At 40.3% G+C, this 18344-nt stretch overlaps 1 protein-coding gene across 1 annotated transcript in view; it reads left to right on the plus strand.

Moving 5' to 3' along the window:
* Window positions 1–5217: 5217 nt before the first annotated feature.
* The window catches only part of eif3ha (eukaryotic translation initiation factor 3, subunit H, a), a 107933-nt gene continuing 94806 nt past the window's right edge, over window positions 5218–18344 (plus strand). The window contains exon 1 of the mRNA XM_079836417.1: window positions 5218–5375. Within this exon, the coding sequence (XP_079692543.1) occupies window positions 5295–5375 (81 nt within the window). The 5' untranslated portion in view covers window positions 5218–5294. The remainder of the gene's footprint in view (window positions 5376–18344) is intronic.

Consider the following 18344-nt stretch of genomic DNA (forward strand, 5'->3'; position numbering starts at 1 on the left):
CCTATGCTCCTCATTTTACCTGTGTGTGTGTGTGTGTGTGTGTACATATACACTGACTATATTGTGTTGGTCCCCCTGAAGGTGTGCTGTGGTGTCTGGCACCAAGATGTTAGCAGCAGATCCTTTAAGACCTGTGAGGTGGGGACATGTTTTTGACAGATTGTTGTCTTGGTAATGTCAAGTTGTCATAGACATCTCAAATAGTGTCATCTTTGCATTAAAAATGCCATAATTGAGTGAAAGACACTTAAAGATGCACTATGTAAGTTTTCCGTCCGCTAGACGTCGCCTGTTTGATGATGTCACGATGTCCAATTTTTTTTTAAAGCGGGCCAGATTTGATGTTGTGCACATACCGGTCCCTTTTCTATTATATATATATATATATATATATAAATTTAAATATTATCGAGTTAAAAAGTGCTCTATTTAGGTGAAACAACGCTGCAAAAAATACGTCTTTTTTCCAGTCCAAATATCTAAAAATTCTTACATCAAGATGCTTTTACTAAGGAAAATTACATTTTTTTTTTTTTCTTGATTCCAAAATGAATTGAGTTTTTGCTTGAAACAAACTAAATTATTTGCCAATGAATTAGAAAAAGAATCTTGTTACTGTTTGGGACACAATAAACTAGATTCCAAACAGAAACATTATTGTTCTCAGCCCATTGGCAGATACATGTGCTTGTTTTAACCCAGACCGATTTATCCTTGTCAGAAAATGAAGGGCTGTATAAAACCGGCGTAATGGACACTTAACATGTTTCTGCAGATGTTTTTGAAATACAACCCCTCCTTGTGAAAGGTCTGTAATGTTACATGTGACATTGGGTGTTTATGATACATTTTTTATGTTACATTGGGCATTTATTTCTCAGTTTAAAAACAAAACATTTAATAATTGTTTTGCTAAATAGCAGATTTCCTGACATTTGGTGCAGATCAATACCAATCAATATTTCAATTATATTAAACAGTGCTGTTAACATCTTTCTGAGTCCCAGATTTGCTATAAAACAGAAAATATATAACACTAAAAAATTACTGAATCTGCTAAATTACAGATTCAGTACAATGATTCAATGACTCACTCATAAAGACTTCACTAGTTTCATTACTGGTTGAATCAGTGTTTCTGAATGAATCTCTTGAATGAATGATCCCATGACTCACTTGTTTCATTACTGGATGAATCAGTGTTTTTGAATGAATCTCTTGAATGAATGATTCCATGACTCACTCGCTTCATTACTGGAGGAATTGGTGTTTCTGAATGATTCTCTTGAGTGAATGATTCAATTACTCACTTGTGTCACTACTGGATGAATCGGTGTTTTTGAATGAATCTCTTGAGTGAATGATTCAATGACTCACTCATAAAGACTTCACTAGTTTCATTACTGGATGAATCAGTGTTTTTGAATGAATCTCTTGAATGAATGATTCAATGACTCACTTGTTTCATTACTGGATGAATCAGTGTTTTTGAATGAATCTTTTGAATGAATGATCCCATGACTCACTTGTTTCATTACTGGAGGAATCAGTGTTTTTGAATGAATCTTTTGAATGAATGATCCCATGACTCACTTGTTTCATTACGGGATGAATCAGTGTTTTTGAATGAATCTCTTGAATGAATGATTCCATGACTCACTCGCTTCATTACTGGAGGAATTGGTGTTTCTGAATGATTCTCTTGAGTGAATGATTCAATTACTCACTTGTGTCACTACTGGATGAATCGGTGTTTTTGAATGAATCTCTTGAGTGAATGATTCAGTGACTCACTTGTTTCATTACGGGAGGAATCAGTGTTTTTGAATGAATCTCTTGAGTGAATGATTCAATGACTCACTTGTTTCATTACGGGAGGAATCAGTGTTTTTGAATGAATCTCTTGAATGAATGATTCCATGACTCACTCGCTTCATTACTGGAGGAATTGGTGTTTCTGAATGATTCTCTTGAGTGAATGATTCAATTACTCACTTGTGTCACTACTGGATGAATCGGTGTTTTTGAATGAATCTCTTGAGTGAATGATTCAATGACTCACTCATAAAGACTTCACTAGTTTCATTACTGGATGAATCGGTGTTTTTGAATGAATCTCTTGAGTGAATGATTCAATGACTCACTCATAAAGACTTCACTAGTTTCATTACTGGAGGAATCAGTGTTTCTGAATGAATCTCTTGAATGAATGATTCAATGACTCTCTTGTTTCATTACTGGAGGAATCAGTGTTTTTGAATGAATCTTTTGAATGAATGATCCCATGACTCACTTGTTTCATTACTGGAGGAATCAGTGTTTTTGAATGAATCTCTTGAATGAATGATTCAATGACTCACTCGCTTCATTACTGGAGGAATTGGTGTTTCTGAATGATTCTCTTGAGTGAATGATTCAATTACTCACTTGTGTCACTACTGGATGAATCAGTGTTTTTGAATGAATCTCTTGAGTGAATGATTCAATGACTCACTCGTAAAGACTTCACTAGTTTCATTACTGGATGAATCAGTGTTTTTGAATGAATCTTTTGAATGAATGATCCCATTACTCACTTGTTTCATTACGGGATGAATCAGTGTTTTTGAATGAATCTCTTGAATGAATGATTCCATGACTCACTCGCTTCATTACTGGAGGAATTGGTGTTTCTGAATGATTCTCTTGAGTGAATGATTCAATTACTCACTTGTGTCACTACTGGATGAATCGGTGTTTTTGAATGAATCTCTTGAGTGAATGATTCAATGACTCACTCATAAAGACTTCACTAGTTTCATTACTGGATGAATCAGTGTTTTTGAATGAATCTCTTGAATGAATGATTCAATGACTCACTTGTTTCATTACTGGATGAATCAGTGTTTTTGAATGAATCTTTTGAATGAATGATCCCATGACTCACTTGTTTCATTACTGGATGAATCAGTGTTTTTGAATGAATCTTTTGAATGAATGATCCCATGACTCACTTGTTTCATTACGGGATGAATCAGTGTTTTTGAATGAATCTCTTGAATGAATGATTCCATGACTCACTCGCTTCATTACTGGAGGAATTGGTGTTTCTGAATGATTCTCTTGAGTGAATGATTCAATTACTCACTTGTGTCACTACTGGATGAATCAGTGTTTTTGAATGAATCTCTTGAGTGAATGATTCAGTGACTCACTTGTTTCATTACGGGAGGAATCAGTGTTTTTGAATGAATCTCTTGAATGAATGATTCCATGACTCACTCGCTTCATTACTGGAGGAATTGGTGTTTCTGAATGATTCTCTTGAGTGAATGATTCAATTACTCACTTGTGTCACTACTGGATGAATCTGTGTTTTTGAATGAATCTCTTGAGTGAATGATTCAATGACTCACTCATAAAGACTTCACTAGTTTCATTACTGGATGAATCAGTGTTTTTGAATGAATCTCTTGAATGAATGATTCAATGACTCACTTGTGTCACTACTGGAGGAATCAGTGTTTCTGAATGAATCTCTTGAGTGAATGATTCAATTACTCACAGCTCATTAATTGAGCAGCTCATTAATATTTTTCTTAATATGACACATCAAAATTCCACCAACTGTTGTAAGGTTAACAGCCCGATGTGACACATATGTCGCCACAATATTTGCGTAACGTGTTTTATATCAATTTGTTTAAGAAATGTATTAAAATTAGGGCTGTCAAAAGATTATTCACGATTAATCGCATCCACAATAAAAGTTTGTGTTTACATAATATATGTGTGTGTACTCTGTTAATTATTATTTATATATATTATAGATTATATAAATGTATATACATGCAAATATTTCTTAAATATATACATGCTTGTGTGTGTATTTATATATAAATAATAATTAACAGAGTACACACACATATATTATGTAAACACAAACTTTTATTTTGGATGCGATTAATCGCGATTAATCTTTTGACAGCCCTAATTAACATCAGGTTAAGTGTAATCTATGATAAGTTATTAAATGTTAGAATTGTTGCATGGGTTGAAACATACCTTTAGTAACAAAAACAAGCGTATTAAAAAATTGCTCACGCTGCAACATGTGCTAACCAGACAGGCCACCATTTTGGAAATGTTGCCATGGCAACAAAAAAATGCACAAATTGTCACATGACTGAACTGGATATGTCGCTTAGGGACAAAAACTCACTTCAATTTCATTTTATTTTCCAGAAAACAAGAACAAATATTTAATGTCATTTAACTTATCTCGCAAATACATCTTGATTTAAGAACTTTTAGATATATTTAGACTAGAAACAAGACAAAAATACTAAATGACAGCATTTTTTGCAGTGCACACAAGGCAAAAAGTAAAAAATATATATACATATTTCTAGATCTAGTTCGGATTAGAGTGAGCAATTATCAGTATTTAACCTGACGAAAATATATTATATTATATTTCACCTGCAGCCGCATTGAGAACTTTTGTGATGATACGTTTGGCCATTAACTTTTAAAGTAGGACTATCAAAAGATTAATCGCGATTAATCGCATCCAAAATAAAAGTTTGTGTTTACATAATATATGTGTGTGTGTGCTCTGTTAATTATTATTTATATATAAATACACACACAAGCATGTATATATTTAAGAAAAAAATATTATTTTTATATATAAAACATTTATATATATTATAGATTATATAAATGTATATACATGCAAATATTTCTTAAATATATACATGAATGTGTGCGTATTTATATATAAATAATAATTAACAGAGCACACACACACATATATTATGTAAAAAAACCCTTTTATTTATTTTGGATGCGATTAATCTTTTAACAGCCCTATTTTAAATACATCATTATATTTAAACTGCAAACACATGAGGAAAGTCTCTACATTAAAGACCCACGAATGGCAGATCAACGTGTGACTATATTTCTCTCAGATATCGTAAGAAATTAAACTGAATGTGGAGGATTTGAACTTTGATGATGATTGACAGGGCAGTTTAAACGGTAACGAGTCCGTTAAAGATGACGAAGTAGTGCCAAAGCGTGCCTACTCTTCTGCTACACACTCAAAAGTGCTTTTTCTTCACAAAAATAGTACATACTTTTAGGTCGTAGTGTAAGTAGGCGAATTGGGACGCAGCAATGGAGATTTTTGGGTGAACTACCCCTTTAACCCGCGACTCTTATTTTGAAGAGTCTTCGCACAGGAAGTGGTGGCATCGCTCCGGAAGATCCTTCGCACACGTGCTTCGATTATTCCTCTTCTCCTGATTATGGCGAGCCGCAAAGAATCCGTCGCTTCGGCGTCCAGTCCGCTGGAGTCCCCGGTCAAACAGATCCAGATCGACGGGCTGGTGAGTGTTGATGAAGCGGGTGTGTGTGTGTGTGTGTGTGTGTGTGTGTGTGGCGGCGGTTACTCGAACAGGAAGCGCGCTGGAGACTGTGTGTGTGTGTTTATAGTTGTGCTGTAGTATTGAAACTAAAGTAATTTCACTGCCATGGTGTATTTCAGAGTATGTCGTATCTTATACTGTACATTTGGACATGTTTCTCTGTGATAAATGAGGACAAAACTACCGGTCAAAAGTTTGCGAGCTGCAGAACCGCAGTTTCAGGCCCGCCGCCACAGGCCCGGGTTTAGGGGCGGGGCTTAAACAGCCATAGTCACGCGATCTTTATGATTATTACTATTTTTTTCTTTTTTTCAAAAGAACAGTTTTTATCTGATCAAAGGAATACATTGCATATATTCAAATAAAAAAGTCATTTTAAATATTTCTTTAAAAATTGTTAGTATTATTTCCTTCACATTCATGTTACAAATAATACTGACACAAAGTCTGAGGAGATTTAATGTTAATGGACACTATAGTTTACTGTTACTTCAACTACAACTGTTTTTATTATTATAAAACTATATTAAAGCTACACTGTGTAACTTTTTTAGTTTATTCTTAGCTAAAAACACTTCAAATATATGTGCTCATTAATGTATATTTACTTCTTTCAAGTAATAAAGTATTCTCGTAAGTTTATAATATGCCATTGTAAACACATACGGGTGAGGGTTCGAATGCGGGTCGCCATGTTGATCCTCCATCTTGAAAGTACATTAGCCAAAGAGGGACATTGCCGTAAATTCAAGCTTGGCCTTTGGCGTTTTAACACTCGATGGCTCCGTGACAAATGTGGACGAGGGCGAACTGGAAGCCATGTTAATCTTGGACTAAATCAGCCACCGTAGGAGTTAAAACGAAATCGAGAGGAACAGAAACTAATATTCACTGGATGGTCATACACAAGTTCACCACTAGATGGGGGAAAATATCACACAGTGGAGCTTTAAATGTGTAACATGTAAAGTATTTCACTGCATATTCTATCGTATTATTTCCTTCATGTTGTTATTATTAATACTTACACACAGAGAACGTGACATTTCAAATAAAAATAAAAATTTAATACAAGTGAAACGTGATTCTCTGAATGAAAACAAAGAGAACATTTATAAAGTATTTCTAAAATGACTGGTTTAAAATAATAGTCGACATTGTCAAATAAAATTAATAAAAAATTGTGTGTGTAAGCGACTTCAATATCGCGATTCGACCGCTACGGTAAATCTCTTTATTAGAGAATGCAATACTACTAATAATTGTGATAATATTAACAGTAATAATATAATTACAGTAATGTGGTGATTTATTTAGCATAGAATAAAGTGTGATGGAGCTTGGAGTTTATTTATTTATTTATTTATTATTAACACTATTAGGTATTAAAGTCTCATCACTCGCCTGTATTTTGATGAAGACTCACCAGAGGGCGATGTTAGGAAGAATATCAGTCACTTCTTCATATTGTTAATTAAAAGGTGAATGAGAATCTGTCAGCTCAGTTGTCATGTAAGAGATTAATATTATGTATTTTTGTCTGCGATGTCATTTGCAGATTCATATTTTTACTATTCTTTGTGTCCTATTATTGTTTTACTCTTAATACTGCGGCCAAGAGATGTTCACATTCAAACATGTTTTTCTTTTTGTTGTTGTCTGTAATGCAGCTAATTTTTGTTTTTTATTATTACTTTGTTGAATTGAAAGCGAACAGAATATTTAAACAATGCTTGGAGAGCGTTTGTGTGATTTGAGTTCTGAGAACTTGGCTCAAAGTTCATTAAAACAACCATTTCAAAAGCTGAAGTGACTTTCTTTTTTATATATTATAGTTAGAATATGTATAACTCAATGTTTTCACTAACTGAAAAAGCTGAAGAATCGTTCAAAATTTACAGATTAGTCGTCGATTCCAATGACAACAATAGACGATTAGTCGATTAATCGTTATATTAATCGATTATTAAAATAATCGTTTGTTGCAGCCCTATTAGTAGTAGATTATATTATTAAAATAATACTTTCTTTTTACAGAAACACCAACAATATCTTAATCAGCACCACCAGTCCACAGTTCAGTTAAATGATGTGCATTCACACATGCTTACCAACAGTTTTAGCTCTAATTACTAAAGGTCTATCATTAAATAGTGCTTGATTATCATATCATAACACAGTCTAATGCTGGCTGACTGATGTTAACGCTCAGATATTTAAAAAGCTGTGGCATTTTACAAAGATATTGATACATTTAGTGGAATATATAAAATAAAGTAAAGTGTATCAGTCTGGCGACTAAACAAAATTATTACTGGCCAATGGCGATTCTCTTGCCAAGATGTGTAGAGCAGTGTTGGGGAAGTTACTTTGAAAAGTAATGCATTACAATATTGCGTTACTCCCTTAAAAAGTAACTGAGTTACTTTTTAAGAAAAGTAATGTTGCGTTACTTTTTCTCACCTGGGCAGGGCTTGTTTTTTTAATAGCTAAAAAAGTTCTATTTTTGTGCAAATGTAAAGACCTCTTCATTAGGGCTGTGCGATATTGAAGAAAAATGCGATATTCGATATATGCGATACAATAAGTGTGTAAAATCTATTTCTTAACCCCAACTGATAGCGGTCACTTAAAGCATAACCGACTCAAGACAGACATTTCGACATAACTGTGTATTTGACAGTTTGAGTGTGTAAGAAGACACGAAAAAAGTGTGTGTCAGACAGTGCGAGTCTGCAAGGAGTTGTTTTTTCGCAAGTTATTGCGTTTAATAACTCTTTTTAACGTCAAGCAAGTCACATGAGTATCAGTCGTGTGCTCAGTACACTTACGTACAACGTAACTTACGTTAACATACACTTTTCACAATGTTGAAGTAGCCTATTAAAATCATTCAGATATTGCGTGCCCTTGTGATATGCATATTGCGATATGTACATTTGCGATATTTCGATATATTTCGCAGCCCTACTCTTCATACCAAAATTGAAATGATAAGCCTCAGGCTGAGGTAAAAATGTGCTGCCATTCTGGATAATGTAGAATCGGACGCAGGAGAAAAAAGTTTTACCAATAAAACCCAAAAAATCGAGTAATATTCGCTCATGATTTAACTGAATAATCAAAGGTTAGCAGCAAGACATTAGTCAATAAAGGTAGATTACATGCATAACAATATTTGTTTTATTTAACATTTATATATTTGAGCTTTTGCATTTGACTTACTCTCGATTTTTCTCAACATATGTCAAATAAATGTGAAAGTAACTCTGATATTTTGTTGTAAATTTGAAAAGTAATGAGTTACTTGGAAAAGTAATCTGATTACGTAACTCAAGTTATTTGTAATGCGTTTCCCAACACTGGTGTAGAGGGTTGATATCGCAAAAGTTTTGCGCAAATAAACGGTTGGACGAAGTTGATCTAATGTTCTGCATTTATTTTCCCCAGGTTTTACTTTTTTTTTTTTCTTGAAAATCGTATTTGAATGTGCGGCAACTATAGTTATTAATATGTCGTATGCAGCCCTTCAATGTCAAATTTGACTAGGAAGAAAACATTTGGCATCTAACTCAAAATAACTGCTTTCAGCAGATCAATCTTTATTCATAAACAAATGTATTGTGTATAAAAGTCGAAGAACATTCAATCAAACTCAAAAAAGCTGCGTCTCTTATAATCTGTTGAATATGAAAATACAACAGACAACAAATACATTTATCTTAAAGTGGAGGAACACAGCAGAACAAAGTGCAGCCATTAAATAAGTGAGTCTAAAAGTTAAATGAAAATAAATAAATATAATGATGAAAAAATTACATCTATATAACAAAAATAAACAAATAGTCCCATAGTATTCAAAGGCTGACTGTAGTAGGTGATTTCATATAATAATGTAATCTCATAACTTGTCTGAATTTCCACATTATAATCATAAGCTATAGTCATAAAGAGAATTCGGGTCTTTGACCGATTAGAATAAAACGCATCCGAACGGATGAAGGATCCTCAATATTTGGCCCTTACAAGACATAATATCATAAAATATGATATTTTTCCCTATCGAATGAAGGTCTGTACAGTAGAGATGTCAGTTAAAGGGTTATTAAAGGTGGGATATTATGAAAGCAAAAAGCACTAAAGACCAAATATCTTGATTTATTAACTTCTTAACCCGCACCGGTTCGTGGGCGGGGGGGTTGACGGAAGTGGGCGTGTCTGTACTTTTATTTACTTTTGTTTTATACAAAATATTCAATCAACTATCACAAACTATGCATCATTTGAAAGCTAAAACACTCAAGATTCATGTTCTGACCTTGTTTTTGCAATAAATACACCAGAGAGGAAAGGGTTAAATGAAACGCTAAAGGACCGTCCATGTAAACATTAGCATAATATTAGCGATACTCATCTTTCATCTCCTGTCGTTCAGATCAGATCGGACGAATCCAATAAACACCCGCATACATCTCTGTGTAAGAGTCCATTCTTCAAAATGCATCCCACTTTTTAATCCAAAACAACGAAAAAATAGGGAAAAAACTAAAAATCCTTCGTTGTTTGCAAGAGAGTTTTGAGTTAGCGTGATCAATCATGTCCATTTTCAATGAAATATCGATTCTATTCCGTGTCTGGCAAACTCCCCCTGCTAGAATGGCTTCTCCCACGTATTTTAAACCCTCCCTCGTCTCTCTCCTTCAATCAGAGACTCTTCTGGGATGCATCATATAGAGGAAGTGCCTTACAGGCTTGGTGAGCTGTCAATCATTGCGCCCATGGTTTTCGTTGGATAAAGGCACTCGGTGCCCAGCCAATGCCTTTCCAACAAAGGTTTGATTGATGGACTTAGTAACCAATCAAAAGGCATTATCTTGCGCAGTTTACGTAAGTAGGCTTTGGTGAATACTGTTTGTGCGCTGGCTGCACGTTCTCCATGGCGCAACTGCAGTGGAGCGCGCAGTCTCTCACTGACGCTTCCCATCAGCTAAATGAGTTTTTTACACTTTGTAATCTCTGTAAATAGTTGCTTTAGTTTTTCAGTAACTGTTTATCCATTATAATTAGTAGTTTATTGCTGTTTATTGCAGATTTATTTGAATGAAAAACTACTCTTTACAATAGCAAATGTTCTGAAATAAATGGCCTTTTTGAAATGACGCCTAGACTTTTCTTGACATAAAAGCTCACAGAAGCTACATTACTGAGAGAATCATCCTCATATTTGAATCATGACATGATTAGACATTCAGTTTTATATTTAAGTTATTTTCAGGCTCTTAACATTAAATTATAATATTTTTTTCCCTAAGTGAAAAACAAAAACAAAAAACAAAAAACGTGAGTCACTTACATGTATATTTACATGTATATTACTCTGTTCCCATATTACTTTGAGTTATTATGACTCTTGGGTAGCAATATTTCAAGTGTCTAGTTTAAAATAAGTCCAGGTTTATGAATATAGACCATAGGGTTTAAGAGCTGCAGACATTTTCATTTGTGTAAATCGTTTTCAAAGAATTCCACAAAAATGGGGCGCAGGTAAAAAGCACTAAAGACCAAATATGTTGATTTATTAACCTGTTAACACGTATTCCCCATTACAAAATAAAAGTCTGCGAAAAACGATAGATCTGTTGTAAGAATTGTTTTGTTTGGATGATTCTAGAGACATTCACGATTATTTATATATATATATATATTAGGGCTGTCAAAAGATAATCGCGATTAATCGCATCCAAAATAAAAGTTTGTGTTTACATAATATATGTGTGTGTACTCTGTTAATTATTATTTATATATAAATACACACACTTTCATGTATTTAAGAAATATTTGCATGTATATACATTTATATAATCTATAATATATATAAATATAAATGTTTTATATATAAAATATTTTTTTCTTAAATATATACATGCTTGTGTGTGTATTTATACATAAATAATAATTAACAGAGCACACACACACATATATTATGTAAACACAAACTTTTATTTTGGATGCGAGTAATCGCGATTTATCTTTTGACAGCCCTAATAAATATTTATATATATATATAGTCAATAAAATATACTTATTAGCAACTATACACTGGGCTTGAGTGGGTTATTGAAGCAGTCGGAGTTAATCATGATCTGAAACCCTGTCATGGTTCAAACGTGCTAAAGCCAGAGCTAGCATCAGAACGGCTGTTCAATGCTAATGCTAAAGCTACTCGCCCATCATAAAGGCTGAGCTTTGAGTAGAGAGTGAGTAGTGGATCTGGACCAAACCCTCCAATCATCATCAGTAATGCAGTCGGACTCTTGATTGCACTGTGTGTGTGTGTGTGTGTGTGTGTGTGTGTGTGTGTGTGTGTGTGTGTGTGTGAGCTGATGTGAAGGCATTATTCAGTGTGGCCAGAAGAGGGCGCTGTTGTATCAGGATAAAGCTCTCCTCTCATTGGCTGTGGTTTTGCTGCAGTCTGGACCCTCATCTCTCCGATCCGCTTCAGTGTGTGTGTGTGTGTGTGTGTGTGGCTTTGTTTGAGAGCTATAGTCCCAGTTCTCGTCTCGTCTGCGCTCAGATGATTTATTATTGCACAGCCTGTGCCAAACACACATGAAGTTATGACTCATAATAATTACAGATGATCTGATCTCAATCAATATTAATGACACTTTTAATTTGGAGAACTTCATCTGAATTGTGTTCATGCCTGTGTCCTATTATTATCTTTATTTTGCCGGTTTGAGCGTTATTAGCATTTCAGGAGCAATATTTACAGTTCTGTTCTTTCTCTGTTTGGAAATTGTACTTTTATTAACAACAATGCAAAATTAAAACTTCCCAACGTGTGTGATTTAAAGGGGGAACACACACACACACACACGCGCGCTCTCTCACACACACACTCTCTCACACACACGCTCTCTCACACACACGCTCTCTCACACACGCGCTCTCACACACACGCTCTCTCACACACACGCTCTCTCACACACACACTCTCTCACACACGCGCACTCACACACACGCGCTCTCTCACACACACGCTCTCTCACACACACACACGCTCTCTCTCACACACACACACACACACGCGCGCTCTCTCACACACACACTCTCTCACACACACGCTCTCTCACACACACGCTCTCTCACACACACGCTCTCTCACACACACGCTCTCTCACACACACGCTCTCTCACACACACGCTCTCTCACACACACGCTCTCTCACACACACGCTCTCTCACACACACGCTCTCTCACACACACGCTCTCTCACACACACGCTCTCTCACACACACGCTCTCTCACACACACGCTCTCTCACACACACGCTCTCTCACACACACGCTCTCTCACACACACGCTCTCTCACACACACGCTCTCTCACACACACGCTCTCTCACACACACGCTCTCACACACACGCTCACACGCTCTCTCACACACACGCTCTCTCACACACACGCTCTCTCACACACACGCTCTCTCACACACACGCTCTCTCACACACACGCTCTCTCACACACACGCTCTCTCACACACACGCTCACACGCTCTCTCTCACACACACACGCTCTCTCTCACACACGCTCACACGCTCTCTCACACACACACGCTCTCTCACACACACGCTCACACACACGCTCTCTCACACACACGCTCTCACACACACACACGCTCTCTCTCACACACACACGCTCTCTCACACACACGCTCTCTCTCACACACACGCTCTCACACACACACGCTCTCACACACACACGCTCTCTCACACACACGCTCTCACACACACACGCTCTCTCACACACGCGCTCTCTCACACACACGCTCTCACACACACACACGCTCTCTCTCACACACACGCTCTCACACACACACACGCTCTCTCTCACACACACACGCTCTCTCACACACACACGCTCTCTCACACACACGCTCACACGCTCTCTCACACACACACGCTCTCTCACACACACGCTCACACACACACACACGCTCTCTCACACACACGCTCTCACACACACACACGCTCTCTCACACACACACGCTCTCACACACACACGCTCTCTCACACACACGCTCTCACACACACACGCTCTCTCACACACGCGCTCTCTCACACACGCGCTCTCTCACACACGCGCTCTCTCACACACACGCTCTCACACACACACACGCTCTCTCTCACACACACACGCTCTCTCTCACACACACACGCTCTCTCTCACACACACACGCTCTCTCTCACACACACGCTCTCTCTCACACACACGCTCTCACACACACACGCTCTCTCACACACACGCTCTCTCACACACGCGCTCTCTCACACACACGCTCTCACACACACACACGCTCTCTCTCACACACACACGCTCTCACACACACACGCTCTCTCACACACACACGCTCTCACACACACACGCTCACACGCTCTCTCTCACACACACACGCTCTCACACACACACACGCTCTCTCACACACACGCTCACACGCTCTCTCTCACACACGCTCACACGCTCTCTCACACACACACGCGCTCTCACACACACGCTCACACGCTCTCTCTCACACACACACGCTCTCACTAGGGGTGCACCGATCCGATATTAGGATCGGATATCGGCCGCGATACTGACAAAATAGCTGGATCGGGGATCGGAAAAATGAACAGATCCACAAGCCGATCCAGGTGTTTTTTTTTCCGTCGCAGCAGAACCTACGTCATTCGTCAGCTTCACGTGTGTCGCATGCTAGAAGAGACTCGGCTGTGTGGAGGAGATATTTCACGCTTGCCACGCCAACTAGTTCGTCGCTGTTTCGAGGGTATTACTGCAAAGTCAGGGTCTTTCCTGCATTGACATTTTTTTGACGGCCAAAGCCTAATTTGATGAGTTATTGTGATTTACGAGTGATGTAGAACAGATGCTGCGCTTGTGACTGAGTGACAGAGAGACCGATCTGAGAGCTCCTCCCCCGCGCGCGCTCTCTGGGTCTTCAAAATAATCAGTGTTCGCTCTCATATTTCACATATTAATCCAAATCAAAAGCTCGGAAGACCGAAACCATGTTGCACGTGACACATTCGGACAATTTTGTCCTTGAATTATCACTGGGTGTGAATTGCGCTCAAAAAACATTGACTCTTCTCTGACCAGCTGACATAAAGCATACTTTCAATAAGCGGGAGACAAATTATATCCAGTTATGAAGTGTTTTCTGTGTGTTGACATCTTTCGCGATGTTCTAACAGACGGGATTCGCACACAACGCGTCTGCTAATGTCCGATTCGTGACCTAATGACTCCTTTGAACCGAATCATTTTAACGACTGGCCAGAACAACTGATCTGTCCAACACTGAACTCATGAACTCAGTTTATTAATTTACTCAGAACGCAACTGAAATGAGAACACAAGTGTGCTTACCCATTTTAGCAAGAGTGGGTAGTAAGAATTATTTTTAATTATCAACAGTATTTCATCTTATTTCTGTTGACAATGTGTAGTAAAATAAATAGGCCTAGCCTACAATCATTTAATCTGGAGTGAGGTGAAACCAGAACAAAGTTGTTATTAGCTAGCTGAAAATTTTTATTAAATTGCATATGGTAGAAAATTAGACTATTTGTTAATTTGTAATGCTACTTTTTAATATTGATATGATTATATACCAAAACAATTATCTGTAGTTTAAAAAATGTTTGGTAACTGTCAGATTACTATTGTATGTTTGACCAATACACTGTTTTTTGTTTCCACTGCTACATTTTATTTATTTAAAGAAGTTTGATTACATTCTATTTTAGATTTGAATGCACAATTGTTTTTTAAATAAATAAGAATTCAACACCTTACATACATCTGTTATTTTGTCTTAGTTATGTTTAGTTAGTAAAGTCTGGTGCCTTTAGTCTCTTCAAGGAAGGTATAAGGTGGAAGATATACAGTTTATTATTAATTCAACAATATATCGGATCGGTATCGGGACTGAAAAAGTCGGATCGGTGCACCCCTAGCTCTCACACACACACACACGCTCTCTCACACACACGCTCACACGCTCTCTCACACACACACACTCTCTCACACGCTCTCTCACACGCTCTCTCACACACACACGCTCTCTCACACACACACGCTCTCTCACACACACATGCTCTCTCACACACACGCTCACACGCTCTCTCTCACACACACACACACGCTCTCTCACACACACACGCTCTCTCACACACACACGCTCTCTCACACACACACGCTCTCTCACACACACACGCTCTCTCACACACACACGCTCTCTCACACACACACGCTCTCTCACACACACACGCTCTCTCACACACACACACGCTCTCTCACACACACACGCTCTCTCACACACACACGCTCTCTCACACACACACGCTCTCTCACACACACACGCTCTCTCACACACACACGCTCTCTCACACACACACGCTCTCTCACACACACACACGCTCTCTCACACACACACACGCTCTCTCACACACACACGCTCTCTCACACACACACGCTCTCTCACACACACACGCTCTCTCACACACACACGCTCTCTCACACACACACACACGCTCTCTCACACACACACGCTCTCTCACACACACACGCTCTCTCACACACACGCTCACACGCTCTCTCACACACACACGCTCTCTCACACACACACGCTCTCTCACACGCTCTCTCACACACACACGCTCTCTCACACACACACGCTCTCTCACACACACACGCTCACACGCTCTCTCTCACACACACACACACGCTCTCTCACACACACACACGCTCTCTCACACACACACGCTCTCTCACACACACACGCTCTCTCACACACACACGCTCTCTCACACACACACGCTCTCTCACACACACACGCTCTCTCACACACACACGCTCTCTCACACACACACACGCTCTCTCACACACACACGCTCTCTCACACACACACGCTCTCTCACACACACACGCTCTCTCACACACACGCTCACACGCTCTCACACACACACACGCTCACACGCTCTCACACGCTCTCTCACACACACGCTCTCACACACACACACACGCTCTCTCACACACACGCTCACACGCTCTCTCTCACACACACGCTCACACGCTCTCACACGCTCTCTCACACACACGCTCACACGCTCTCTCACACACACGCTCACACGCTCTCTCACACACACACGCTCTCACACACACACACGCTCTCTCACACACACGCTCACACGCTCTCTCTCACACACACACGCTCTCTCACACACACACGCTCACACGCTCTCTCACACACACACGCTCACACGCTCTCTCTCACACACACACGCTCTCTCACACACACACGCTCTCTCACACACACACGCTCTCTCACACACACACGCTCTCTCACACACACACGCTCTCTCACACACACACGCTCTCTCACACACACACGCTCTCTCACACACACACGCTCTCTCACACACACACGCTCTCTCACACACACACGCTCTCTCACACACACGCTCACACGCTCTCTCTCACACACACACACACACGCTCTCTCACACACACACACGCTCTCTCACACACACACACGCTCTCTCACACACACACGCTCTCTCACACACACACGCTCTCTCACACACACACGCGCCCTCACACACACGCGCTCTCTCACACACACGCGCTCTCTCACACACGCTCTCTCACACACACGTGCTCTCTCACACACGCGTGCTCTCTCACACACGCGTGCTCTCTCACACACGCGCGCTCTCTCACACACGCGCGCTCTCTCACACACGCGCTCTCTCTCACACACGCGCTCTCTCTCACACACACGCGCTCTCTCACACACGCGCTCTCTCACACACGCGCTCTCTCACACACGCGCTCTCTCACACACGCGCTCTCTCACACACGCGCTCTCTCACACACGCGCTCTCTCACACACACGCGCTCTCTCACACACACGCGCTCTCTCACACACACGCGCTCTCTCACACACACGCGCTCTCTCACACACACGCGCTCTCTCACACACACGCGCTCTCTCACACACACGCGCTCTCTCACACACACGCGCTCTCTCACACACACGCGCTCTCTCACACACACGCGCTCTCTCACACACACGCGCTCTCTCACACACACGCGCTCTCTCACACACACGCGCTCTCTCACACACACGCGCTCTCTCACACACACGCGCTCTCTCACACACACACACGCGCTCTCTCACACACACACACACACGCGCTCTCTCACACACACACACACGCGCTCTCTCACACACACACACACGCGCTCTCTCACACACACACACGCGCTCTCTCACACACACACACGCGCTCTCTCACACACACACACGCGCTCTCTCACACACACACACGCGCTCTCTCACACACACACACGCGCTCTCTCACACACACACACGCGCTCTCTCACACACACACACGCGCTCTCTCACACACACACACGCGCTCTCTCACACACACACACACGCGCTCTCTCACACACACACACACGCGCTCTCTCACACACACACACGCGCTCTCTCACACACACACACGCGCTCTCTCACACACACACACGCGCTCTCTCACACACACACACGCGCTCTCACACACGCGCTCTCACACACGCGCGCTCACACACGCGCGCTCACACACGCGCGCTCTCTCACACGCGCGCGCTCTCTCACACGCGCGCGCTCTCTCACACGCGCGCGCTCTCTCACACACACGCGCTCTCTCACACACACGCGCTCTCTCACACACACACACGCGCTCTCTCACACACACACACGCGCTCTCTCACACACACACACGCGCTCTCTCACACACACACACGCGCTCTCTCACACACACACACGCGCTCTCTCACACACACACACGCGCTCTCTCACACACACACACACGCGCT

Source organism: Gobio gobio (assembly GCF_949357685.1).
Source record: "Gobio gobio genome assembly, chromosome: 15".
Classification (NCBI taxonomy): domain Eukaryota; kingdom Metazoa; phylum Chordata; class Actinopteri; order Cypriniformes; family Gobionidae; genus Gobio; species Gobio gobio.